The sequence below is a fragment of the Carassius auratus genome, chromosome 30, assembly GCF_003368295.1.
Source record: "Carassius auratus strain Wakin chromosome 30, ASM336829v1, whole genome shotgun sequence".
In the NCBI taxonomy this organism is placed as follows: Eukaryota; Metazoa; Chordata; class Actinopteri; order Cypriniformes; family Cyprinidae; genus Carassius; species Carassius auratus.
The window spans coordinates 25,333,562-25,357,820 of NC_039272.1; the positions used below are offsets into that span (position 1 = coordinate 25,333,562).

General features: G+C 36.6%; 1 protein-coding gene across 4 annotated transcripts; it reads right to left on the bottom strand.

The window, feature by feature from the left end:
• Nucleotides 1-65: 65 nt before the first annotated feature.
• gtf2ird1 (GTF2I repeat domain containing 1) lies at nt 66-22,839 on the bottom strand. 4 transcript variants are annotated; one of them, XM_026212384.1, is made up of 27 exons: nt 22,408-22,839; nt 16,197-16,326; nt 15,971-16,112; nt 15,666-15,842; nt 15,415-15,598; nt 14,137-14,435; nt 13,892-13,987; nt 12,262-12,345; nt 10,883-11,066; nt 10,351-10,376; nt 9,979-10,102; nt 9,327-9,367; nt 9,131-9,211; nt 8,087-8,179; nt 6,114-6,164; nt 5,967-6,032; nt 5,613-5,796; nt 5,438-5,499; nt 5,016-5,081; nt 4,569-4,836; nt 4,401-4,429; nt 4,112-4,159; nt 3,379-3,456; nt 3,104-3,296; nt 2,978-3,015; nt 2,763-2,878; nt 66-2,195 (listed from the first exon to the last, which is right to left on the bottom strand). In XM_026212384.1, exons 2-27 carry the CDS (start codon nt 16,320-16,322, stop codon nt 2,127-2,129), a joined length of 2,925 nt encoding a protein of 974 aa, XP_026068169.1. In that variant the 5' UTR covers nt 16,323-16,326; nt 22,408-22,839; the 3' UTR covers nt 66-2,126. The 4 variants fall into 4 exon arrangements, with proteins under 4 accessions (XP_026068169.1, XP_026068168.1, XP_026068170.1 ...); XM_026212383.1 differs by having other exon boundaries at nt 5,967-6,029; nt 15,666-15,845; XM_026212385.1 differs by having other exon boundaries at nt 5,016-5,078; nt 15,666-15,845.
• Between the last annotated feature and the right edge of the window lie 1,420 nt (nt 22,840-24,259).

A 24,259-nucleotide genomic window follows, 5' to 3' on the forward strand; every position in this document is an offset into this window, starting at 1 on the left:
TTCCATCTAAAAGATAGCATATTTTAAGACTTTCACTGCATAACACAATAATGATCACACAAACGCAAGGCAACACATTTTATCTGAAAGGCCTAAATGGCATTAAGGTACAGCATATAAATACTGGCGATTCCAGAGACAGTCATTACATAATCACATTAGAACATCCTTTCCTTTACAAACAATACATTCATGATGTTTTCTCTGTCAAATATCTCGCTTTGACTTACTTTAACAAACTTAAGAGTTAATTTACGAAGCTAAAATAATACAAAAAGTCTCTCAGTTGAATACAAGTTAGTGCTATCGTGTTAGGGGTTTCCAACTTGACGTACTGAAACCTGAAGCGGATGTTTCTTTCTGAATACATACAGTAGCTAGCTTAGCATCATTAGTCGTGTCATTCAGTACTTTATGCTCTGTACTAAATGTAGTAGATTACATTCCCTGCATATACAAGATTTTTTATTTTTATTTTAATAAATAAATAAATAACAATACAAACATTTGCAAGGCATGAGACCCAGATAACTACAGGGCTCGTATCCAGTATGCACATACTGCACGAGCTCTGGCACCAAACAAGGCTGTGTATCCCAACAGTGATTAGACGCATTTGGGAAAAACAAACCGTAAATCCTGTTCTGAGTGCTCTTTATGAAATGGTTACTTAACCATGATTGTGTCCAGGATCTGCAATAACAAATACTGGTGGGAAAGCAATTTCTTCTGATATGCAAATAACAGCTACTCCTTTTACAAACAATCACGTGGAGAAATAGTTCTGTCCTTATTCACTCCGAGCCTGCATGTCGTTACTCTTCCAGTGGAACAATTAAAGGAATAGTTCAACCAAAAATGTACATTTCCCGAAAATGCAGTCAACCTCAGGCCATTCAAGATGCAGTTGAGTTTGTTTCTTCATCTGAACAGACTTGGACAAATTGAGCATAACTTGCTCAATGCAGTGAATGGGTGCCGTGAAAATCCAAACAGCTGATAAAACATAACATATATTCCAAACAACAAATAATGTCTTGTGAACTGAAAATCTGTGTCTGAAAACAAAAAATCATTATTTCTACATTACATGTATTATCAGCTGTTTAGACTCATTATGACGGCACCCATCCACTGCATTGGTGAGCAAGAGATGTGATGCTAAATGCATCCAAATTTGTTTGGATGAAGAAATAAAGCCATCTACTGTACATCTCGGGTGGACTGAGGTTGAGAAAATGTTCAGCATATTTTAAAGTGTCGATTAAAGCTGCGGTAGGGAACTTTTGACGCTCTAGCGGTTAATAAACAGAACTGCTGGCGTCTTGCGGAAGAACATCGTAGCCGGAACTACTTCTCTCTGTTTATGTCTATGAAGAATCACAAAGGTACTGGGTTACTCCGCCGCGGTACCCCCGAAGCAATCTAAAATAGTCCGGATATAAACACTTATTATAGGTACACCCTAGTGATTCAGGACAAGCTAAAAACACGGTTTGGAAAATGGATTCATGGTGTACTTGCTTATTATATACATTTTTCTACATTTTGAACACAAACAAAGTTACAGACCGCAGCTCTGATTGGTTGTTTTTTACCGGGAGTGATGGAGTTTCTGCAAATGGCAATAGGACCACTGGGAGGAGCCAGAGGAGCTTGATTTTTTCACAGATTATCTGTCTCATATTCTACTGTCAGGACATAATGACAGGTTTAATAAATATGTAAAAAATATTTTTTTTTTTACAAAAGTTCCCTACAGCACCTTTCATTATTGTTATTGACAAAACTTCACACAGAACACATCGTTGACATGATTCCTATTTTTGCATTTCACAAAAAAAAAAAAAAAAATCAAAAGCATTTATTTTGGACTGACATGAGGGTGAGTACTATTCCTCCAAGTAATAAAGCAGTGGTAGACTGATTTACTGCTGTTTTGCCATCATTAGCACTTCATTCAGAAACAACTGCATCCAACAGTTCACACTCTCTGATACCTGCCAGAACACACAGGCATCTCCACGTGCGAGCCGCAGGATCTGCCACAGCTCTGAAGAAAGCTGAAATCAGCATTCAGAAACATCAGGTTTAAAAAGACATTTTGTACGCCATCAGAAAGTTCATTAATATTTGACTTTTCCAGGAACTTGAACATTCACTCCGCTGTAGTCCACCATGTACATGGGCCACTGCTGAAAAAGAAAAAAAAGGAATAGAAGCTCATTTAGCAATTTTTAAGTTTGGCATGAAAATTCTATTGACCCCATTTACTCTCTTAATACATGTTCATAGTCAGATTGATATTATCAAAATTAAAAACAGCCGTGCTGGTGAATACCTTTGGGAAATCTGTGATACTTTTTTTTTTACAGGATTATCGAGAAACGTAAAGTTTGAAAACAGCATTTTCTGAAATCGAAATCTTTTGTTACATTACAGTTTTGTTTGATTAATTTAATGTATCCTACAAGCCCTAAACTTTTAAACAGTAGTGTAATGTTAACTTGTAACTAACTGCCTATTAATTAGTATCATACTCGCATTTAAGTCTGGCTTCATTCTGCACTTGAGGCCCACTTTTCAAAATCAAATCAATTCCTGTTTGATAAAATCAAGTCCCACTCCACTTTTTTAATTTTCCTCACTGATTATCTCGTTAAAATCACATTCTACAAGTAAACTGGGCTGAAAATGACAAAGTAAATAATATTTAAAAAACTGTTATTATAAAAGCATTCGTGTGTAATATGTCTGCTTACCATGACAGGTATCTGATTGGTTGATAGTGCTGAGTCTGCTCCAGTGGGCATGGACGCTTGACTGTTGTCAAGTACTCGTTTACGTTTGCGTCGATTCGTAGACACTTCTTTACCTTCTACAAAAGAAGACATATATATTTAAGCACAATTGCATTTGTAAACACTGACTTTTTTTCTTCAAAAGTGAAATAAAAGTACACTAAAAAGGCTATTACCTTTATTACAAGTTTGAGTACATAACTCTGTTAAAGGCCTAAACAAAGACAAAATCAAGATCAAACAAGAGTCTCTAAACACAGCAAGTATCATTATAATCATATCTGACATCCTGCAGCACTTACTGTAGAGGGGTTTTGATATTGAAAGTAATTTCATCTTGGGCCTGTAGGATTTTTTCCAACCGAACTATGTCGTAAGTATTAGGATTCCTGAAGGGAATATCATCGGGAAGTCCACACACTTCCAGTGAGCCTGGATTGGCGCGGATTAACTTGTACGGAACAATGACTGAGCGGTCCAGACCCAAAGCTTCACCTGAACACACAACATTCACTAATGAAGCACTGGAGTGTTTTCAAAGGGGTAGGGATAAATCAGTTATTAGTCATTAACACACCATATTTCTTATTGAACAGCTCTTTAATTTGTTCCCGTAATATCACTTTTTCTCCCATCCGGTTGACCTCGTCTTCTTCTGTTGGACAGCGAAAAGACATTTGACAAGTTAACTGACAGAAAAGAAGTTGTAGTTTGAACATCAAATAATCCTGAAAAAACGAATTACAGTGTCCATAACAATATCAAGCAGTGGTTTTCAATATGGATTACATGGAATATTTCTTGACAGGCAAATCAATGTTATCTGAAGGATCATGTGACGATGAAGACTGGAGTTTAGCGGAAAACGCTAAAGCAAAAGCTCATGCACTTCTGACAGCAAAATGGCTTTTTTAACATTTACAGATGGAGAATATACCTGTGAAATGTAAGTTATGCATTAAGGAAAAGAGCACATCTCAAACACATTAAACAGCGAGTCTCAGTTCTTTGTCAGCCTCACATGCAGCCTTTCTGTCAGAGCTTCTAATGGGCCGAGCGCTTACTTGGTTAGCATTATATACCTCTTTAAAAAAAAGTACTTTAAACTGCAGCATATTTGCAAATAAAATAATTTTATCTCAGTCAAACAGTAAAACTAAAGTGCCTGAAGGAGCAGCCTCCATTGGTTGGGAGCAATTTTGGTCGTATCACAATGTTTTGCACATCCAGAGTAGACATGGATGCATGTGCATTAATTGCAATAATTATCTACAACACTGAATTTTTCATAAATGATGCCTTATTCTTACCACTTATTGGGGTGTAACTTTTCTTCAATATGGTTATTCTTCGTGGTGCTGGCAAAGCAAACAGGATTTTATTTCCATGAGTAATTAGGCAAAAAAAAAAAAAAAAAAAAAAAAAAATATATATATATATATATATATATATATATATATATATATATATATATATATATATATATATAGATAGATAGATAGATATATATATATATAGATAGATAGATATATATATATATAGATAGATAGATATATATATATAAATTTAAAAAATAAAAAATAAATTTTGACAGCTTACCTGGCTTGGGAATAAGCCCTTGGAAAGGCCTGAAAAGATGATAAAAGACTTTTGTAATTCTCAGGGATTTCCAAAATACACACCAATCTATTACACAGATTAATTTTTAATTTTTTTTCTTATTTTAAAAGCTTGAGGGTGCTTCAAACACTTGGCACAGTTCTTCACCTTGTAATGCTGAAAGAGATCTTGTCTGCCACCGCTAATATCCTCTCTAGGTTCTGTGAGCCAAAGGTACAGGGTTTTCTGAAGGGGATGCCAGGGGGCAAGCCCTCGATAATCACTGAGCCAGGGTTACTCTTGATCCTCTTGTAAGGCACTTGCACAGGATACTTAATGCCCAGTGCCTCGCCATATTTCCTGTTGAACAGGTCTTGGACCTGCTCTCGCAGAGTGTTCGCCAAGTCGATACGGGAGAGCTTGGCCTCTAAACTGTCTGCGGGCAGAACAATGTTAAAAAAGCCAACGGTTTAGTGATAGCATATCGGGAATGAAGGTTTAAACATAAACTGACACGTGGCACATGACATCAACTGAATTGTTTAATTTAGTCAGGATGTAACAAAGTCATAAACTTACTGTGCACAACACCTGATAACTTAATCACAGTGTTACCTGAGAATCCTGGTCTTTTGGAGGCAGGTCCCGGGTCTTCTGATTGATCTTTGGAGTCAGTCTCTGCTAAACGTTAAATCAAAAGGAGCATTATATTAGATAAGTAAGTGATATTTTGGCTAAAACTGAAGAAATATACATATAAAACAAAAACAATACAAACAAAACAAAATAAAACAAAAAACAAAACAAAAAACAAACCAAAGCAAAGCAAAGCACTAAACATAAATCGAAGTAAGACAAAACAAAAGCAAAAAAAAACAACAAAGCAAAGCAAAAAATAATTAACAAACAAACAAAACAAACAAAGCAAAGCAATAAAAACAAAAAAACTAAGCAAAGCAAAAAAAGACAAACAAAGCAAAGCAAAAAACAAAAAACAAAACTGAATAAAACAAAATTGAATGGAATTGTTACTTCACCTGAATCAGATGTTGTCTTAGAGATACCTTCAAGTTTAACCTGGTCTGTCAACAACTCTGGCCTGACAAAACCAAAAAATGCACACTGTTGTTACACTACTTCTTTAGACACTGTAGTGGTTATATGCTTAAACAAATCTGATAGATCATTTTAATGTGGTCTGTATGAATATACCTCTTTATAAAGAATGTAATCTGATTACTGGCGGCAAGAATCTTCCGGAGTTTTGCGGCTCCAAAACAGTTTGGTCTTCGAAAAGTCATCCCTTCTGGTAGCCCTGTGACATACAGGTCATCTGGATACATCTGGAACTTGGAATATGGCACTTTAGCTGCTTCAGGCAGACCAAGAGCCTCACCTAGAATGAGAAAGAGATGATTTGATGGATGGGAAAATCTACTAGGAATTATTTTGCAATCTATTATTTGTGTATATTAAACCTAGAAGAGTTTGATTGGCTGAATAAATCTAACTGGCAGATTTGCAGGTTGCCATCATAGTTGCCTGTAAATGAAGTTCATGACTCACTGTACTTGGAACTGAACAGGCTCTCGACTTGCTTTCGCAGCTGAAGGATCATCTCTCCAATGTCTTCTGGGGAAAGGGAAGACAATCACACCAACAGCCTAAAATATCTGAAGACAAAGCTTGTGTTCTTCCAAAATAAAGTTTTACCTTCGACAGCTCTCTCGAGCCCTTGTGTTGTAGACTTGGGCGTTAAATCTTCTGCAGAGGTACAAACAGAGTGACATTAACATCAGTGTGGCACATGGGAAATCTTCCTATGTGTATGGTTTGATGTGAATTGATCTCGCTTGCAGGAGGTGTTCTGATGATTCAACTCACCTGAGGTTTACTCCAGTGACCATTTGTGTAATGCAAACTTCAACATAACAAATCCAGTGTTATTAATTAAAAAGTCAGATTGCTTAATCTGTGAGTTTATATGAACGCTTCAACAATGCAAGATTTCTACACCTGGCTGATGTACGCAAGTTACCATATTTTACGGACTATAAGTCACACCTGAGTATAAGTCGCATCAGTCCAAAAATACATCATGACAAAGAAAAAAACATAAATAAGTCGCACTGGACTATAAGTCGCATTTATTTAGACCCAAGAACCAAGAGAAAACATTACCGTCTACAGCCACCAGAGGGCGCTCTATGTCTTCAGTGTAGACTACAAAAGCACTGAGCAGCATAGAGCGCCCTCTCACGGCTGGAGACGGTAATGTTTTCTCTTGGTTCATTTCTCTTGGTTCATTTCTCTCGGTTCATTTGCTCGGTTCATGTCAAATTAATTTTGATAAATAAGTCACACCTGACTATAAGTCGCAGGACCAGCCAAACTATGAAAAAAAGTGTGACTTATAGTCCGGAAAATACGATGGTATTTTCGATGGTAAAAAAAGAAATGGTTATATAAAAGGAATCAAATATTATACTATATTATATGTTATATAATAATTATATTATTATGATTTAAAAAAAAAAATCCTGTGATGGCAAAGCTGAATTTTCAACTCCATTTTTCCATTCTTCAGTGTCACATAATCCTTCAAAATGTACTCTAATAACCTGATTTAGTGTTCAAGAAAATGATTATCAATTTTGAAAATAGTTATGCTGCTTAATTATAAATGTCTTTACCAATAATTCAAGTCTGCATTATAAATGCCTTTACTGTAACCTTTTCTTCACTTCTTACTGACCCCAAAAGTGTTAACTGTATAAATCACATTTATTTTCATACATTGACAAAATTATTTTCCATAGCCTTCCATAGTCTTTCATGATTACTGAAAAATGATTTTTGATTAAGACTGATTTACTACTACACTGTTATCACAGTGATCATTTCATGGACAAGTACCAATTTAAAAAGAATCTGGCTTACCTACAAGGTTTACTCTACAAAAAAAGCAATATTTATGTGACAAAAGATTTTACAGCATTACTAAAATTCCCTTATATTTCCAAGTAATCCAGAACCACGATTTTCCTATCTGTTAAATAAACACATCACATGTACTGTAGTTGAGCGTTCATATCAACTCTACAGTTTATTTCTATATATTAGGGGCACTAACACTGGGAGTCTATTTAGGGAGTTCTACTGGATGTGGGTTTACTAGCACTGACTCGGGTGAGACTACAGTTTGGGTAAGTCTGGGGTATTGGGATTGGAGTTGAAATAAGAAATGTAAAACTCTTGTCTTACCATATTTTAACCTATGTTATTATCACTGATTAAAATGTTTTTGTACATTAACTGCTGCTGTCCTGTTTCAATCTTTACAGCATTTCAAACTCCTTTTGAGAGATTAGGACAAGTTTTCTCCACACTACGCAGTGGCCAAATTAGCTTTTAATATCCATGTTGAGCATTAACTTACTGAAATGCATGTCTTGCGAGAATTGCTTTGACAGTCAGTTGGACAGACATGCACATATACATAAAAAGACTATGAGACAGGCATTAACGCTTGAAGGAGGACAGGTATAGACCAGGCAGAGGGATCTGAACTGGACGAGAAGTTGGAAAGGGTTATATTTGAGGCTTTGATTTGTCATATGTTTGGGATTATCGATGTACTACTGGAGGCAAGAGAAACTACACTCAGATATAAGGCAAGAAGTTACCTGCTACAGACTCCTTGGGATGACAGAGGTCAGGGGTCACCCGCTCCTCCTGAGGCTCACTTGGCTCTTCTGTAGAAGCAGAACTCTGAGACTCTGAGATGTAGAAGATGAGAGGATGACAATAGACAAAATGAGCAGTTGGATGGTCAGATAAAACCAAATGAAATGAGATTCAAAATGCATTAGATTTTTATAATATGATTTATTGATTGGGATTTAGTTTTGAATTGTGAAAAGCAAAACAATTCATGCTGATAAAATTGCATTTTGTTAACAGAGGCTGAATCTATATGCATCAAAATTTTGAAAATATGAAAAATTAGAGTTTAAAATCACTGTTTTCTGTTTTAATATATTTCAAAATGTATTCTCGTGTTGACAAAGCTGAATTGTCAGCATTCTTATTTTTATCAATGTTAAAAAAAAAAATGTTGTTTTTTCAGAATTCTTTGATAAATAGCAAGTTTAAAAGAACAGATTTTTTTAATATAATTTTTTGTCAAAAAGTATTATTTTCTTTAAAAAGAAAAATATGTGCACACTCACCCAAGATACTTATAACATGAATAGGGTCTTTAAGTAAGGTCAGAAGGTAAAAAGTCACATTTGATCAGAATAATGATTTTAAATATTGCACATGCAGCACTTGAGGTCATATTTGCAGTTTTATATGTAAGATCTTCCTCCAGTTCACAGTGTTTAGCCAATGAATGTGCCATGTAATGCAAAATGTCCCGTCTGTCCTCAAAGGCTCAGATCACTGCACAGCGGGGTGGAAAATGAGAGCAAATATTTTTAAATCAGAAGGCAACCCTCAAAGACACACGTCCTCTCTGTGAGTAAGTGAAATATGCTAATGCACCCCCATCCAGCAGACCTACAGGGACTTCATGCTGCTTTCAGCTCACAACTTTATTTAAGTTTCTGAACGGATGATTGTTGGTCACTAACAATAACAGAAAATAAGAGAAAAACACTTGAGGTACCAGGCTGAGATATGAAAACTCTCAGCGTGAGCCTTATTGTTGGGCCGGGAGACCATACCTGGAACTGTCACCTGGATAATTTCACCATCTGGAGGTTCAGTTTTGATCTTTTTCAAAGGCAGACAGTCCCCAGATGGCCCTGAAAAATAAAACATATTGGATTCTTTTGAATCTTACACTTAAACACGTTTTATAATCATAAAACCTTAGGGCAAAAGCCAAAGCTGTATTGAAACCACGAGCAGACAATCTACCTGCTTCACACTCAGCCAAAGGACTGACACAGGAGCTTGATCTGAAACAAAAAACAAGACTTTCTTACTAGTTACCGGTCTACTTTTTTTTCTTAGTTACTGGAAACAAAAGTGATGCACCCAAATGAAATTTCAAAGCCAAACATGGAACTTCTGACACTTTTCTGTTAACAATTAAACATATGCAAAAAACAGAGAACATTGACTTACTTATTAACTCTTTGACTGATTATTATATAATACAAGCAGATGCAGCCTTAGTCACTCTCAGTATATAACTAGAGAATAGGAAAAATTATATCTAAAAAACAAAATGATTATCTACGACAGTTATTGCTGAAAAGGAAAATGTCTGCAAATATGAACTCTTTGTCTACTGGGGGAAAACGGCACTGCACTTGTTCATTTATTGTTTGCTTGTTGATATATTGTCACATTTATTGGCCTTTTTATTTGACAGTACACAAAAGTGGCCCAAATTTGATTTGTTTTTCCATAACTTGTACAATAACATAACATATAACACGGAATCAGATTTTTCCGATTCTGACCACTTCACTAAATCAGATACAAATCAGATGTTTTGCAGTACGAGCTCAGTCTGAACAGTTATATCAGAATTATTTCAGCAGACTTCTACATAAACTGTTACCTGCTACTGTGAGTGTTGCTGAGCAGCTCTAGAGACGAGCTCGGCACCCTGAGCCCATCTGGGAATCCGTCCTCTGGGGCGCCTCCATCCTGTCTGCCCTCCTCCTTAGCTATTTTACCAGCAGCTTGCAAAAAATACAAAATGTTAAATGTAAAATGTGCTTAATGTTCTAACATCAAATGAATTACAATCAGACATAGTAAATGTGACTTTATAAGGTTAAACCAATAAATGTGATTTGTTATGGATCAGATTAGTTAGAAATAGCTTCCTAAAGTAACAAGAGAACAGTGCAAAAAAACGACAATGTTATGTAATAATAATGCTATTACATTGTAATAAGTCACAGAAGATGGTTAAGGAAATGCTTACCGGTAAAAATCCGCTCATCAAACATTCTAAGAAAAGAAAAAGAAAATTGTGAGTTCCTGCGAGCCGTACACATATTGAAACGTTGAAACGCTGTGTACAGTACGCATGTCTGGTGCCAAGCAGCAGGAGATTTCCTCATTACGCCAAATCAGCGGCTCCACACTGGCTCGTGTATGGCAGCGGTTACCACAACCAGCATGACGCTCCACTTCGGATGCCTAGCGCCGCTCTGCCAGATGGCAAAGACGGCTAGACATAATTTTTATGAAGCAAATTAAAAACTAAGTATATCCAGTACCAATATCTGGATTCATTTTCAATGAGCCACACAGTTAATTACATGACAAAAAAGGAAAGGTTATCAGTAATAACATCTCTGACACCGTCGTCACATGTTCAAACTGGAAGAGCTACAAATCACACCGCCGCTGTTTCAGTTGAACTCTGACTGTGGCTCTATTCATCTTCATTAACACAAAAGGAAATCTCTCTCATCGGGTCAACAGAAGTTAGGTTATATGGAGTTTCAAACCTTCTGACGACAAAGCGGACAGCATGCCTTTCTTCCAGGATCCGTTTGAGTTTAGGCACACCGTAAGTGCACGGTCTCTTGAAGGGAATCTTGTCTGGAATTCCAATGATCTCTACTGCTTCAGGATCACAGGCGATTTTCCGGTACGGCACAGGAACCATGTGATCCAGGCCTAATGCTTCAGCTAAAATAAACATCAATCGAGTGATGAGTTAAACCTGACGTGTGTGGCATTCTGCACTGAATCAAATAGAACAGAAAAAAAAAACTGTTTTTAACCCCTTAACTGTCACTCATATTGACTTTGTAGTGCACGATCCAAACTTAATTTTTTATTATTCATGAATGAAAACATTTTGTAACATGATATTGATGTACCATTTACATGGTAATGCAATGTCTGATTTTAAAATGAGTTTTAAAGGATGAATTTTGAGATTTTAAGTTTTCAGTCGATATATAATTTCTCATGATTTCTAAAATGTGATAGAGAAAAAGGCAACAAAGAAATCTTGTTTTTTTTTAACAAAGGTCAAAATTCCTGTTATAATGTAGATTTCTGAGGGTGCACTCTTGTCATAAATTAATCTATTACTTTTCCTACATAATTTTTAACAAAAAACATTGATAAAATATATATTTGGGAGTCTTAGATCTTTCCAACGATATATAGTTTGTCAAGATTAGATTAGATTTAATTGTAACATAGTGAAGTAAATGTAGGCGTCCCACAGAGCGGACGGGTGACAGTTAACAGGTTAAACAATCCCCGACTGCTATTGGTCAACCAAAAAGGTAGTCCAATCCTAAACGCACACCATTGGTTGAGCCAATGTTGCTGGTTGTTTTGCTGAAAATTCAGATGAATCAACCTACTAATGGTTTACTTACAGTTCTCTGCATATTAATCTGGGAATACTGTATATTTGATACACACACTTCTAAGGCCTGTAAATTATTAAAAAAAAAGTATTCATATATATATAAAATATATATATAAAAAAATATATATAATGAATTGATTTAATATATATTAAATCAATTCATTAAATCTTTTGAAAATATTTTTTTTTTATAATTTACAGACCTTAGAAATGTGTGTATCAAATACACAATATTTATATAGTTTGTTTGTTTACTTACCTTTTAATAGATTGTTTGCATTTTTTGCATCATTACATTTATGCTTTTATCCAAAGCGACTTGCAGTGCATTCAGGCTATCAATTTTTACCTAACATACATCATTACATATGTCAGGCTTTACTGTGTTAACACTGAAAAAATGACATGCATCAGCTGGATAGGTATTTTATCATCAGTGTGCAGTGTTATATTGTAAAGTTTAATGTAAATTCTGCATTGTGCACTTCAGCTCACCATATCTACTGTTGAAGAGGATCTGAACACATTCTCGAAGGGTGTTGATATCCTCAGTCTCCCTGATGAACGAATCCCATTTTTCTGGGCACGCAATAAAAAAGCATTATCATGTAAAAATCAATACTTGTATAAGTTGTCTATTAAGATGACAGCAATAGCGCCACAGTCTCAATCAATATTTTCTGAAATGTATTTGTATACACAAATGTCAACACGTGATCTTTTAGACGTAGGAGACAATTAAGGCAGGTCTTGACTCTCTGCAGTTACTGAAGATCTCATGCTGATCTTTTGAGAGGAACAGACTTTGGTAGCCCAGGTGACCTGGCCACACTCCCATTACTACTGCCCACTCTGCCAAGATCAACACTCTTTATGTCTCGTCTAACTGGAGCTCTATCTAAACAAATACCACTGATAGAATACAAATAATGTGTCGAGTTTCAGGTATGACTGATTTATTTACCAAGAGCTTAATATAGGATTTGTGTTTTCATACTGGGAGGAGCAGTCATTATTTACTTACCCTACTGAGTCATTCCAAACCCATATGCTGTTATTTTCAGTGAAACTAAAAGAATCGTCATGCCATATTTTTTGTAAACGAAACAATAGATAAAAATGCACATATCAATATGCCATGAGTCCGAAAGACTTTAATCCCCTAAACTAAGCAAAGCTATAAAAATTGTCTTGCTTTGAAAACTAACTACAAGCAAAACCATTGTTTTTTTCAAGCACTGATCATTTTTGAGATTTTGGGCTATTTGTTTCTACAACTTTCATTCGATTCCATAAACTGTATTTCAAAATAGTGGAAAGAAACGGCCAAAATATTTTTCATGACCTCTTATTTTTTGTGTCTGTAGATTTCAATTACAATGCATATCTTTAAAGCTATTGTTTGTATTCTGAAGGTTCATATATCATTCACCTGATATGTATAAAATTGTTATTCCTTAAAACGTGGTAAATAACTGTTGACAGTGTGTAAAAACCTTTAGCTTTAAAGTGAACTGAAATGAGAATTTGAACCTGGCTTTATCCTATGTTCAGCTTTCTGTACTTAACATTTAAGCAAACTGGTGAATATTTATTTAGAAAATGCCTCATGTGCATTAATAAAAAAAAACAAGAAAAAAAAAGGTAACTCAAAACAGTTTAACTAGTGATCACCAATGTATGAGCGCTACAGTAAAGAGGAAGATTATCGGTGAATAATGAAATTAAAATAAAATGATGAATAATGGGGAATATGTTCAACTGTCATGCGTAGCACAGGAGTCATCTGGACAATGTTTACACTTTTTTTGGTCACTATGAAATGTTAAATAGAAAAAAAGGTTCTTCAAAAATTCTCCTTTTGTGTTCACTGTTTAACAGCACATGGGTTTGGAACAACATGAGGTGAATAAATGATGTCAGAACTTTCATTTTTGGGTAAACTATCCCATTTAAAGTGAGAAAGCCCTTGTCTTTGCATTTTAGGGAGCAAACTAACTCAGTCTATATCCTGTTCTAGTTATATTACAGACACACTGCTTGGGACCCCATAAAACCCACTGAAAATGAAGGCCAGCTTGTCCTTGGCCAGACGCTGTATTGGTGAGTACAGTCTGTCGCCCACCTGATTTTTCATGCACTATGGAGAACAGAAGGCGCTTGGAGACATGGATGCTGGGAGGGCTCTGGGTAAGATCCGCTGCCAGCCCTATTCGCTCGCCTGAAGAGACACACACAGTCAGAGCATTAAGCTCAGAGTTAAGCACATAAAAAAGAAGCATATCCATAGGGTTCAGCACCTACACAAGTGGTAACATGCATCATAAGTGCACCTCCAATGTATACAGAAAGACAACAGGAGGCTCTTACCGTTGTCAGCACATTCCTTGGCCTGAACCGCTTTCTCTTCAGCGGACGCCCACATGCCCAGCCGCTCTTTACCTATGCTGAGCAGTGATGTGGGCTTCAGGTCCAGCTTGCTGTCTGGGTGAGGCTGGGAGGACATGGGCATGCCGTACAGGAAGCTGGAGAGCATGGAGTTGCTAGCGGACGCTTCCTGCACGGAGGGTTTGACAGAGACCTGGTTGCTTACGCTCTTTGAGGTCGAAGAGTGATGGTTGACTTCCGGACAGGATTTGGCATCCCGAGAGGGTTCCTCTGGTGTTCGACTAAAAATAAAAAACAAACAATAAATAAATATCACAAAAAAAAACAAAAACTATTTTTGGTCTTTGTTCATAATAATGATCAAATTGATAGAAATGACCAGTTCAATAACTAATATTAATAATAAACAAAAGTTTGCAAATGATTTTATGCACAAACTACTCATACCAGTGAACTTCTTTTAACGAAAACAGTCATTAATATGACTTTAAACAAAATACAGACCATAACAGATTCACTTAATTATAATGGAAAACATGATAAAATATGGTAATGACATGTCTTTTATGGATGACTGTAATAAATACAGTGTTAACAGCACACCATTCCAAATTTTAGGGTTGGTAAGATTTGTAAATGTTTTCGCAAGAAGTCCATTTCATCAACGCTGCATTTATTTGATACAAGAATACAATAAAAACAGTAACGTTATTGCATTTGTGCATTTAGCAGACGACAAAGCTGATATTCCAGCATCCATTAGCCCAGTCTTCTGTGTCGCAAGATCCTTCAGAATTCCTTCTAATATAATGATTTGGTGCTCAAGAAACATTTATCAATGTTAAAAACAGTGGTGCTACTTAACTTTTTTTTTGTTTTGTTTTTCAGGATCCTTTGATGAATTGGATTTGGATTTGAATCAGACACTTTTTGTATTGTAAAAGTCTTTACTGTCACTTCTGATCCATTTAATGCTGAATTAAAAATATTAAAATCTTGTTTAATAAGGATATTGTCCTTATAATCTGAGATGAATAGCAACATCTTTATGAAATGCTGCTAATAGGCATAAGACCAAAAGCTTCTATCTTACTATGTGAGGATTTGCAGAAATCATTAACATTTTTTAGATGGTTATAGTTGATACTTTATGTGAAGGTTATAGAGCCAGACATGTTTCCATTTTATTATTATTTTCTTCAGACCTTGTGTGAACAGGCCCATGACTCCACAAGTTAGAAGAATAAAGTAGATGGAGACCTTTTGACTATGAAGCGGATGCGGTTGCTCTGCTCTAAGATCTTCATTAAGGTCTTGGTGTCATATTCCGAAGGCTTTCTCAGAGTTACACCGTCAGGCAGGCCGTAGACAACCACTGAGCTGGGATCCTTGAGAATCCAGTCATAAGGCACAGGGACCAGGCTGCTTTTCCCAACAGCCTCACCTGAAACAGTAGACAAACAATTATTTCCCCTGCATAATAATATAGAGAAAACCTTAACCGGACTTACTGTAAAGCACGCTGAACACCTCCTCCACCATCTTCCTCAGGACGAAGATGTTGGAATGAGTGTCTGTTAAGACTCTCTGTCTGCCCGGCGGCCCGCAGTCTTTGCCTGTCCTGCTGCAGTCTACTTCAGGAACTTTGGCGTGGGAGTTCATGGCGGTCAATGCTTGCAGACAGGACACTTCTGTGGAGAATAAATCTGTTATTCCTAAGAAAACGGCAAAAAAAAACGCCTGCAGTACTATATGCTGATTACATCCACAGTCATTCAAAATGGTTGTGTTCAAATTTGAATTCATGTTGACTCACTGCAGAACTTGTGAAAGTCTGTCTGTATTTCCTTTCTGGAGTTTAGGAAGATTCTTCCCTTCTCTGTTCCCACAGCGATCACGCTGTCTTCATGCACAGTGACACAGGCCACCTCCGCATTCAGTTTAGACATGGCAGAGCACTGCAAACACCATTCACAAGTCATCCACCACCAAAACGCTGCGGAAAACTCACTCTGTCTTTAAACGTATTCAGACGTTCCTACCACAGAGTCCAGGGCAGACACTAGGCTGGTGAGGATCTCTTGTCTGGCTGACACTTGGGGAACTTTGAGCTCTGGCCGAGAGTTGGTCCTCATCCCATCACAGCCCGGCTTCCGTATCTGTGCCATTCTTCTGCAGGAGAAGACACAGAATGAAGGTTTATAATGCAACACTAAAATAGACTGAATTGCTCATTGAGTTAAAGCTAAAACACATATCAGTTGTTCTGCCAAAAGTTTGGGTAGGGTTACACTTTATTTTAAAGTGTTCTTGGCGCAATGCAATTGCACAAATAAGAGTAGAAACCATAGTTTTTACCATAGTTAGTGCATGTAACAACATGTATCAGGAACACTAAAATGACATGGCAGCAAAGTTTGTAATTAGATTGCTAAAGGACAAAAGAAATAAAAACTATTATTTAAGGGACAGATGTACAGTCTAAAAAATAACTGTGAAAAGGATGTCTTGCTATTGAGTTGACCGCACAGGATACAAAGAAAAACAAACATGCAATGCCATTATTGAGTGTAATCCTATTTATGAACGTGTGAAGGAGGATGTTCTTTTCATGAACTCACTAAATGAGAGAAATGACATCTGACTGACTGAACTGCATGTTCTCATTATTTTCAATGATGTCTGGCTCAAAATGATTTGATGATTTGTGAACTCAAGGTTCATGAAAATGTAGTTAAAGAAATGCATCTGCTACAGATTTTGTGCAATAAAAGTTATTTTAATAATCACTCAAATTCTACATAGAAATAGAGAGAGAGGCTGGTAAATCATATATTTTCCTTTAAGTGCCATCCCCCCCAAAAAAGAGAAATATATATATATATATATATATATATATATATATAGAGAGAGAGAGAGAGAGAGAGAGAGAGAGAGAAAGAGAGAGAGAGAGAGAAAGAGAGAGAGAGATTAACATGAGGTCTTAAAACAGATGTGATGGGCCACACAGAGATCTAAACTCACCATCATCAAGTCATTAATAAAAGATTAAACCCACAGAAGAACTGTTGCAACTTCTCCAAATGACCTTAATATGGTGTACAAGTGTACCAAGGACAATCAGTGGAGTTTTTTTTTTCTATTTGCGGTACTCTTCAAGGTTCTTAAAACGATGGCTCACCCAAAAATGAAAATTATCCCCCAGATTTACTCACCCTCAATCCATCCTAGGTTCAAATGACTTTCTTCTTTCAGACGAATAGAACCGGAAAACAACTAATCACAACTAACGGTCTCCTAATCACGTGCAAAAACAAACCAATGAGTTTAAGAAGCTTTCAAGCTCCCCATTAACTTTTTTTGGCTGTACAAAATGTATTGAAGGATGGAAAAACCTGTAAGAAGCTTTGGAAGGTGATGGTAATACCCCTCCGTGTGCTAATGCACCAAAATCCGTCACACACACGTGAAAGTAGCTAATTACGATAAGCCTTTGTCAACCAATTAAAGCTAGCTCAGATTATTGCCGTAAAACCCTTCATCCTTAATTTGTTCTCCTTGGAAGCATGAGTCCCGCTACTTTACCCGTCCCTCTCTCGACAGACGCCGTGTGTGACTCCAATCTTGATTTCAGCCACATGGGCTCTGAACTTCACAGTCATAAACCGGAATACTGACTAAACTTGGGTGGGTTTAAAATCGAGCACAAACCTAACTACACAGTCTGAAGAAAACAAACAAGCAAAAACAGCAGGAGTGACGAATAGGAGCTGTAAAACAAACAAATCAACAGCCCAATCCTAATTCTGGGCCTTGTGTTCACATGGCAACCGCAATCCGTTTCCTTGGAAACTAATCTGGAGGCATGTGAACAATGCAGCTCTGGCCTTTAATCTGTCCAGACACTGGGAGCCATTATCCCAGCCTCCGGGCAAAGCCAAAACCACACTACTATTCCTCGTCTGAAAACCTCCTAGAACTCCCGCTGCAGCTCAGAGCCGGACGCCTCTGCTCTGCCTGACTCTAATCTTACATACAACATATCAACAACACTTCATATCTCTAGTTCGGTCCGGATTCATTCCACCCACCGTTGTGATTAAAACAAAATGTGTACAAGAAAACACAATTCCAGTCTTTCTACTTTTTCTTTGTAATTATTTGTGAAACTTGCTATATATTATGATGCTTTAGCATACTGGGTGTCAGAATCAGCACTTGCATTGCACGTTCACGATAAAGTTTTCAGACAGTAAAACAAACTAGATTTCAAAGACACATTCAAAACTCTCTCACAATGCCACGGTTGCAATGCAGTGCAAGGTGATATGGGTGCCTTCTTCAAAAAAATCCGCCATAATGTTTTTATTAGTTATTTTTATTTTATTTGCCCACTTTATCTCCTCCGTCAAAGTCAAATCTAGCCAAGCCAACACAAAAAAAAGATAATTTGAAAAATGGTAGTACAAACCAGTTTTGTTTAGCATCGACTTGCACTTTTTAGACAAAACAGATATTTCTGCATTGAGTAAAATATATATATTTTTTTTTTTTTGGGTGAACTACATCATAAAAACTACTTCAACAATTAACATTTATTTCAATGTGTTACTTGCCATTTCTTTGTAATTGTGTGTGAAATGTACTTGAAAATTCTGACTGAAAACTAGTGCTGTCAAATGATCCGTCGCAATTAATCGCATCCAAAATAAAAGTTTTTTTTTTGCATGTTCTGATACTTCAACAGCCTTATAATAGACATGCATAAACTACACTGCTAATAATGTGTAAGCTTCTATTTCTTTTTAATTAATTGTGAAATTTAATTTGTGAAATTTTTTTCTACACCAAACAAACGTAAGCTTTTGAATCTTACCCGAGCAATAACAATACCAATGCTTGCCTTAGGAAATAATCTCAATGGGTTATAATAATCTTATAATATAAACGAGTTCGTGTCATTTAACAGCTTCATCTTAACACTCCTAAGTTAAACAAAACTCTCTGAAGAAGAGACTGTTGAGGCTTTCTCACTGAACAGGCTTCTCCTATCTGCAGGGGCAACTACATTCATCTGACACATTAAGCTTCACGTATAAATGACTTTACACTAAGCTTTCTTTGCAGTAGCCAAAAGACATGAGTTAACTATAACAAATATATTTTTTAGGGTGAAAAAATCAACTGGTGACACTCCAAAAAAAAAAAAAAAACATGTGCAGGAAAAGTAGGCATCCGGACTGAAATGCTTAAATGCACAGATTAATGACTTCCTGCTTGTTAGGAGTCCGCCCTGCCAAAATAACGTTTTTTTCATTCACGCTATCTGAGATCCTCAGCTCCAGGGAGAAGCACACTGTAACCGCTCCTTTACTTCTTGAATTACTGCCTGTATGGTGCTTAAAGATATTACCGGCATCTCAAGAAAAGGGTAACGTGGGTTTTATGAGCCGTTTTGCCCTAAGAGGCTTGTGGCTCCGCCATTGATACACAATACTTCTGTTAATAGCCTTTATAAAGATTCAGCTCACAGATCCCTTCAGAAACACAACTGTATCTAAATCGTTCAGATCAGAGGTTGATAATAGACTTTTAATTGGTCCTAAGTCCTTTCACCCTGGCCATTTTCCCCAAGGCCACACAAACATGTTTCATCGAGTAAACACAAAGCGTGGCCTGCATGGGAAGAGAGGAAGATTTACTTCTGCACTTCAGATCACAAATGTATTACTGGGAAAACAGATTACTTGGCTATGTATATTAGCCAGCATGTGGATTAAAAGACTATGAATCATCCAGATTTTTAAACTAAAACCAAATGTCTATGTTTAAACTAGTTTACTGTACAAAAAGTACTGAAAATACTTAATGACTGCCATATTAATATACAATTGCATTTACATGCTACTAGTGACCTGCAAGTCTGTTGGAGTAAAACAAAACTAAGTGCATATTAGGGCTGCACGATGTGTTGTTTAAGCATCGATAACGCGATGTACAAATCCACGATAGTCACATCGCAGGATGTGCGATGTAGGCTGTCGTAGTTGATCCGTTATTCATTAACTGTATGGGCCAAAGAGTGTGTGCGAGAGAGAGAGAGAGAGCGCGAGCGACACACTAGATGCGTGGAGCAAGCGTCTCAGCTGCGTGGCGTGTCCGTTTTTAATTTGTCTCCAATGTTAACAGGTTAGAGCTTGCAGACTGCCTGTGTGAGACGAGCTTAATCTCAGAGCTGACGCCTATTTATATTGCACCTGTCACCGGCCTGAGAGGGAGAGCGCGCGCGGAAAGCGAGCCCCGGCCGCACGCTCAATGTCTTAAAAAAACAGGAGCGCTGTCTTGCTCTCTCTCCCTCGCGCATATTAATCAATTGACACGATGGTGTCGATGTTTAAATCATTTATAATGAGAATGTAAGTGTGCTCACCCCATTTTTGTTTGTAAGAATTATTTTTTTTAATTTCATATCGCAATATATATCGCAGAAAAATTAAATATCGCAATGTAAATTTTTGCCAATATCGTGCAGCCCTAGTGCATATAATAAAATGCAACTAACTATAGAATAAAGATGAGTCAGGATAACAAAATAAATAGACTTAAGAAATGTATAAATTGAAGAGAAATTGTTTCTGCTACATACTGTATGGATAAATGTAGACTGAAAACCCTGTTTCAGATGTGGTCATTTTAATACTTTTAGTTGTGAATAAACCAGTTTCTTTAAACGAATGTCAAACGACAATGTTTAAAGTTATTTACTTTGGAGGAAAAAGGTACTGAAATCATGATACCTTGACTGAGTGATTGCCATATTCATATACGGCTGTACATGCTAATCGAAGGTAATTCAAAGAAAACCTTGGTACTTTTTTCCATAAAATATGGTGGTTTTGTTATGAAAGGATGAAGGTCTGCTTCAGTAGTCCTAAACTGGTGATGCGTCAAATCTTACAAAAAATACTGACACTATGTCATATTCATGGAAATTATATTTACAAGTTCATTCAAATATTACCGCAGTTCTGCATCCATAAACTATAGTACTTTTCACTGTGCTCAATTGGTGATTAATAAGTGTATTTGAATAAAACAAAGCTTAACGGAAAATACTGTAATTAAAATGTAAAACGTAACTTGTAAAATCCAACTAACTATAAGATAAATTATAGTTAGGATTACCAAATAATCACCTTTTTAAAGAGGAGAACATGCTTTCAGTATCTCTTGCTGTTGGCATCATATTTCAGTCAGAAACACTGGACGGAAATCAACTGTCTTGGTAATATATAGATTGTTCTATACTGTTCAGTCTCTGGTGCTCTTTATTTCCTAGTCATCCTGCATTTAAGCCATAATTTTACATGTGCAGTTCATGGTAGTATGAATAAACCTTAGTCCTAAGAATATTTTGTACAGTAAACAACTGTGGTAACGTTAGTCTGTCCACTATATAAAAAAATATCCTGGATGAAGAAGAAGCACAAAGAAACACGGACGTCTACTACTGTTATAAATAACGTACACAGTTCATGTTTCAGTGACAGACTCATAGCAGGAAAGCATGACATAAATCATAAACTCTCATTGTCTTCATGAACGGATCTGACAGTTGAGAAGTCCTTCGAGGAAAACCGAGCAAGTTTAGAGACCTGTGAAGTTATCACTCCGCAGCACTGGGACACATTCAGTAAAGCATAATCTAGAAATGCAGTCTTCATAGTAGACACAGATTAGCAGCCACTGATGGGTGGATCTGACATTGTAAACATGACCTTCTCGCGTCTGTGACCACGCCAACCACGGCGATTTTCATCAGATTGTGCGAAATAAAAACCACTGACTGTAATTTATCAACCAGCCAACAATGGAACTGCTCTATTTAGGCAACTTGCTAGCACTCAAATTGTGTTGCCATTTTTCACAAGACAAACAAAACAGGAGAATTGCGGCTACAGTTTGCTTAAACGCAGAACGAACATGCGTTTAACTGTTTATTTTATCTGCGGTGTATTACAAAGCGTGTTACTTTGATAAAAGCGTCTAAAACATCGCATCGAGCGACACGGATTCGCGTGCGGAGCGTTAGCATGATAGCCACTGTGCTAACACTCCTAGCAATCCTCCTCCCCCTAAAATTATAATCTGTAATTTCACTTTTTCAACATCCATAAAAAGTCACGTGCTCAAGAACGATACTCGTAAATGGTTTTTCATACACGCTGAAACAGAATTACACTTAATCCTTACCGATTTCCCCGTGTTTAATCCCGGGATAGGTTTATTCTCCGTTTAATCCAACAGTAGTGAGATCTGAATTCCCATCTAAAGAAAGGCGATAGCGACTTTCTTAAATGTCATAATCTCGAATGGGTTGTAGTCTGCTGATATGAAATCGACGTGATTTATTTGATCAATTCGCCCCGTTTTCTTTCTGTTTTCTTTAACAGAGGACTGTGTCCCCTTTCCCCCTTCTTTGTTCTGTAATCCAGTAAAATTGAAAGTCATTCGCCTCCGCTAATCCCAGCCCAACTGAACAACAGCATCTATTGGCTGTCATTTACATACAGGATTAAAGCACCGCTGGAACAGCGCTCGCGGGACAAATGTGTGAAACTAACTCTTTCGACATTGGGACTGTAACATCTCCATTTTTTCTCTCAGCCCATCGCCACAGCCCCCTGTGATCGCTGCTTTATTTTAAGAGGAACCGGTCCGTTGCAAACGAACGCAAACTGTTCGCCTGGTAACCGTTCTGCGGATCAGTTTTGGAATAAACACATAGAATTCGTGAATCTGTAATACATTTATGATTATAAAATAAGGATAACACAATGCAAAAAAAAAAAAAAAAAACCCTGATGCAACAAATCTTAAGTAGTATAATAAATACAGTAGACTGTCTGATCTTTTCCACTGCAATACATTAATTTAAAAATAAATGAAATTTATATATTTTGCACAGAAATAAGTATGCAATATGAATTACCCCTTTTAAATGTAATATTTGTTACGTCCTTTGTAGTTATATTAAAAATGCTCATTTGTTATCAGATATATTAAAGTTCAAGTCAAATTATTCAGAAATATCATATTAAACAGTACATTTTAACCGTTTAAATCATCCCACTTTTAACCATGGAAGAGTTTGTTACTAGTAGACACACACTGAATGTTTCTATTATATCCGTTTTCTTATTATTAGTAGACTAAATAACGAAAATTGCATTAATTCATTCGTTTATTGACTTCACTAAAACGGTGAGGTTTCAGAGACCCTTCAACAGTTGGGCTGGTTTGTTTGGTGTGTAATGTCTCCCTCTAGCGGCGTAACATTGTAATGCGTGTATCCCTCCGCTCGGTCTCTGTGCAGTGGCTGCTCATTCAGCTCTGTCTCTGTGCAGTGGCTGCTCGGTCAGGCTCATTAGGTCAGCTGGTGGAAATCATGCTCTTGTTTGCAGATATGGATCTTCAGATGGCCCTGGTGCCCATATGGCCAACATATTTTGCATTTCGGATATTGCCCTTACAATACACAGACCAGTTACTTAGAAATATATTGGCTCATACAGTATCTTCCAGACGATTTGTGGAACGAAAATTCATTTAACTTTTTATTAAGCATGTCTCTTGATGATATATGGGAGTTTTAAACTATGAGTTTAAACTGTTACACTATTTTGAAACTATTTTTTTTTAAACACTCACAAGTTTAATTATTTATTTCCATTTTTGTCCAGCTGCCTAAACTACTGTATCTACTAGCTACCATTATAATAACTATAACTACTGATATCAGTTAAAGGGACAAATGTGTATTTTTTTTCCTTTTTTTCTGCTGAACACAAAATAAGATATTTTGAAGAATGTGGGTAACCAAAGTACTTCAGGTTCCACTAACTTATTATTTTTTCGGTAGCACTTTATTTTACAGTCCTGTTCCTCGTGTACATACTATGTACTTATTATAGTAAGTACAATAACTATGTAATAACTAGGTACTAAACCTGAACCTACCCCTAAACCTAACCCTACCCCTACCCCATGTAGTTACCTTGTGTTACCAGAACTTTCTTAGATAAATACACTGTAAGTACAATAT

Bases quoted from the DNA above. Each gene is read 5' to 3' on its own strand.
- gtf2ird1 (XM_026212382.1), bottom strand. From the start codon at position 16,322: ATGGCACAGATACGGAAGCCGGGCTGTGATGGGATGAGGACCAACTCT. The intron at 13,988-14,136 runs GTAAGAGCCTCC...GTGTCTCTTCAG, and splicing joins CAAGGAATGTGCTGACAACG to GCGAGCGAATAGGGCTGGCA. The intron at 6,033-6,113 runs GTAAAACTTTAT...CCCTTTCCCCAG, and splicing joins GCTCGAGAGAGCTGTCGAAG to AAGACATTGGAGAGATGATC.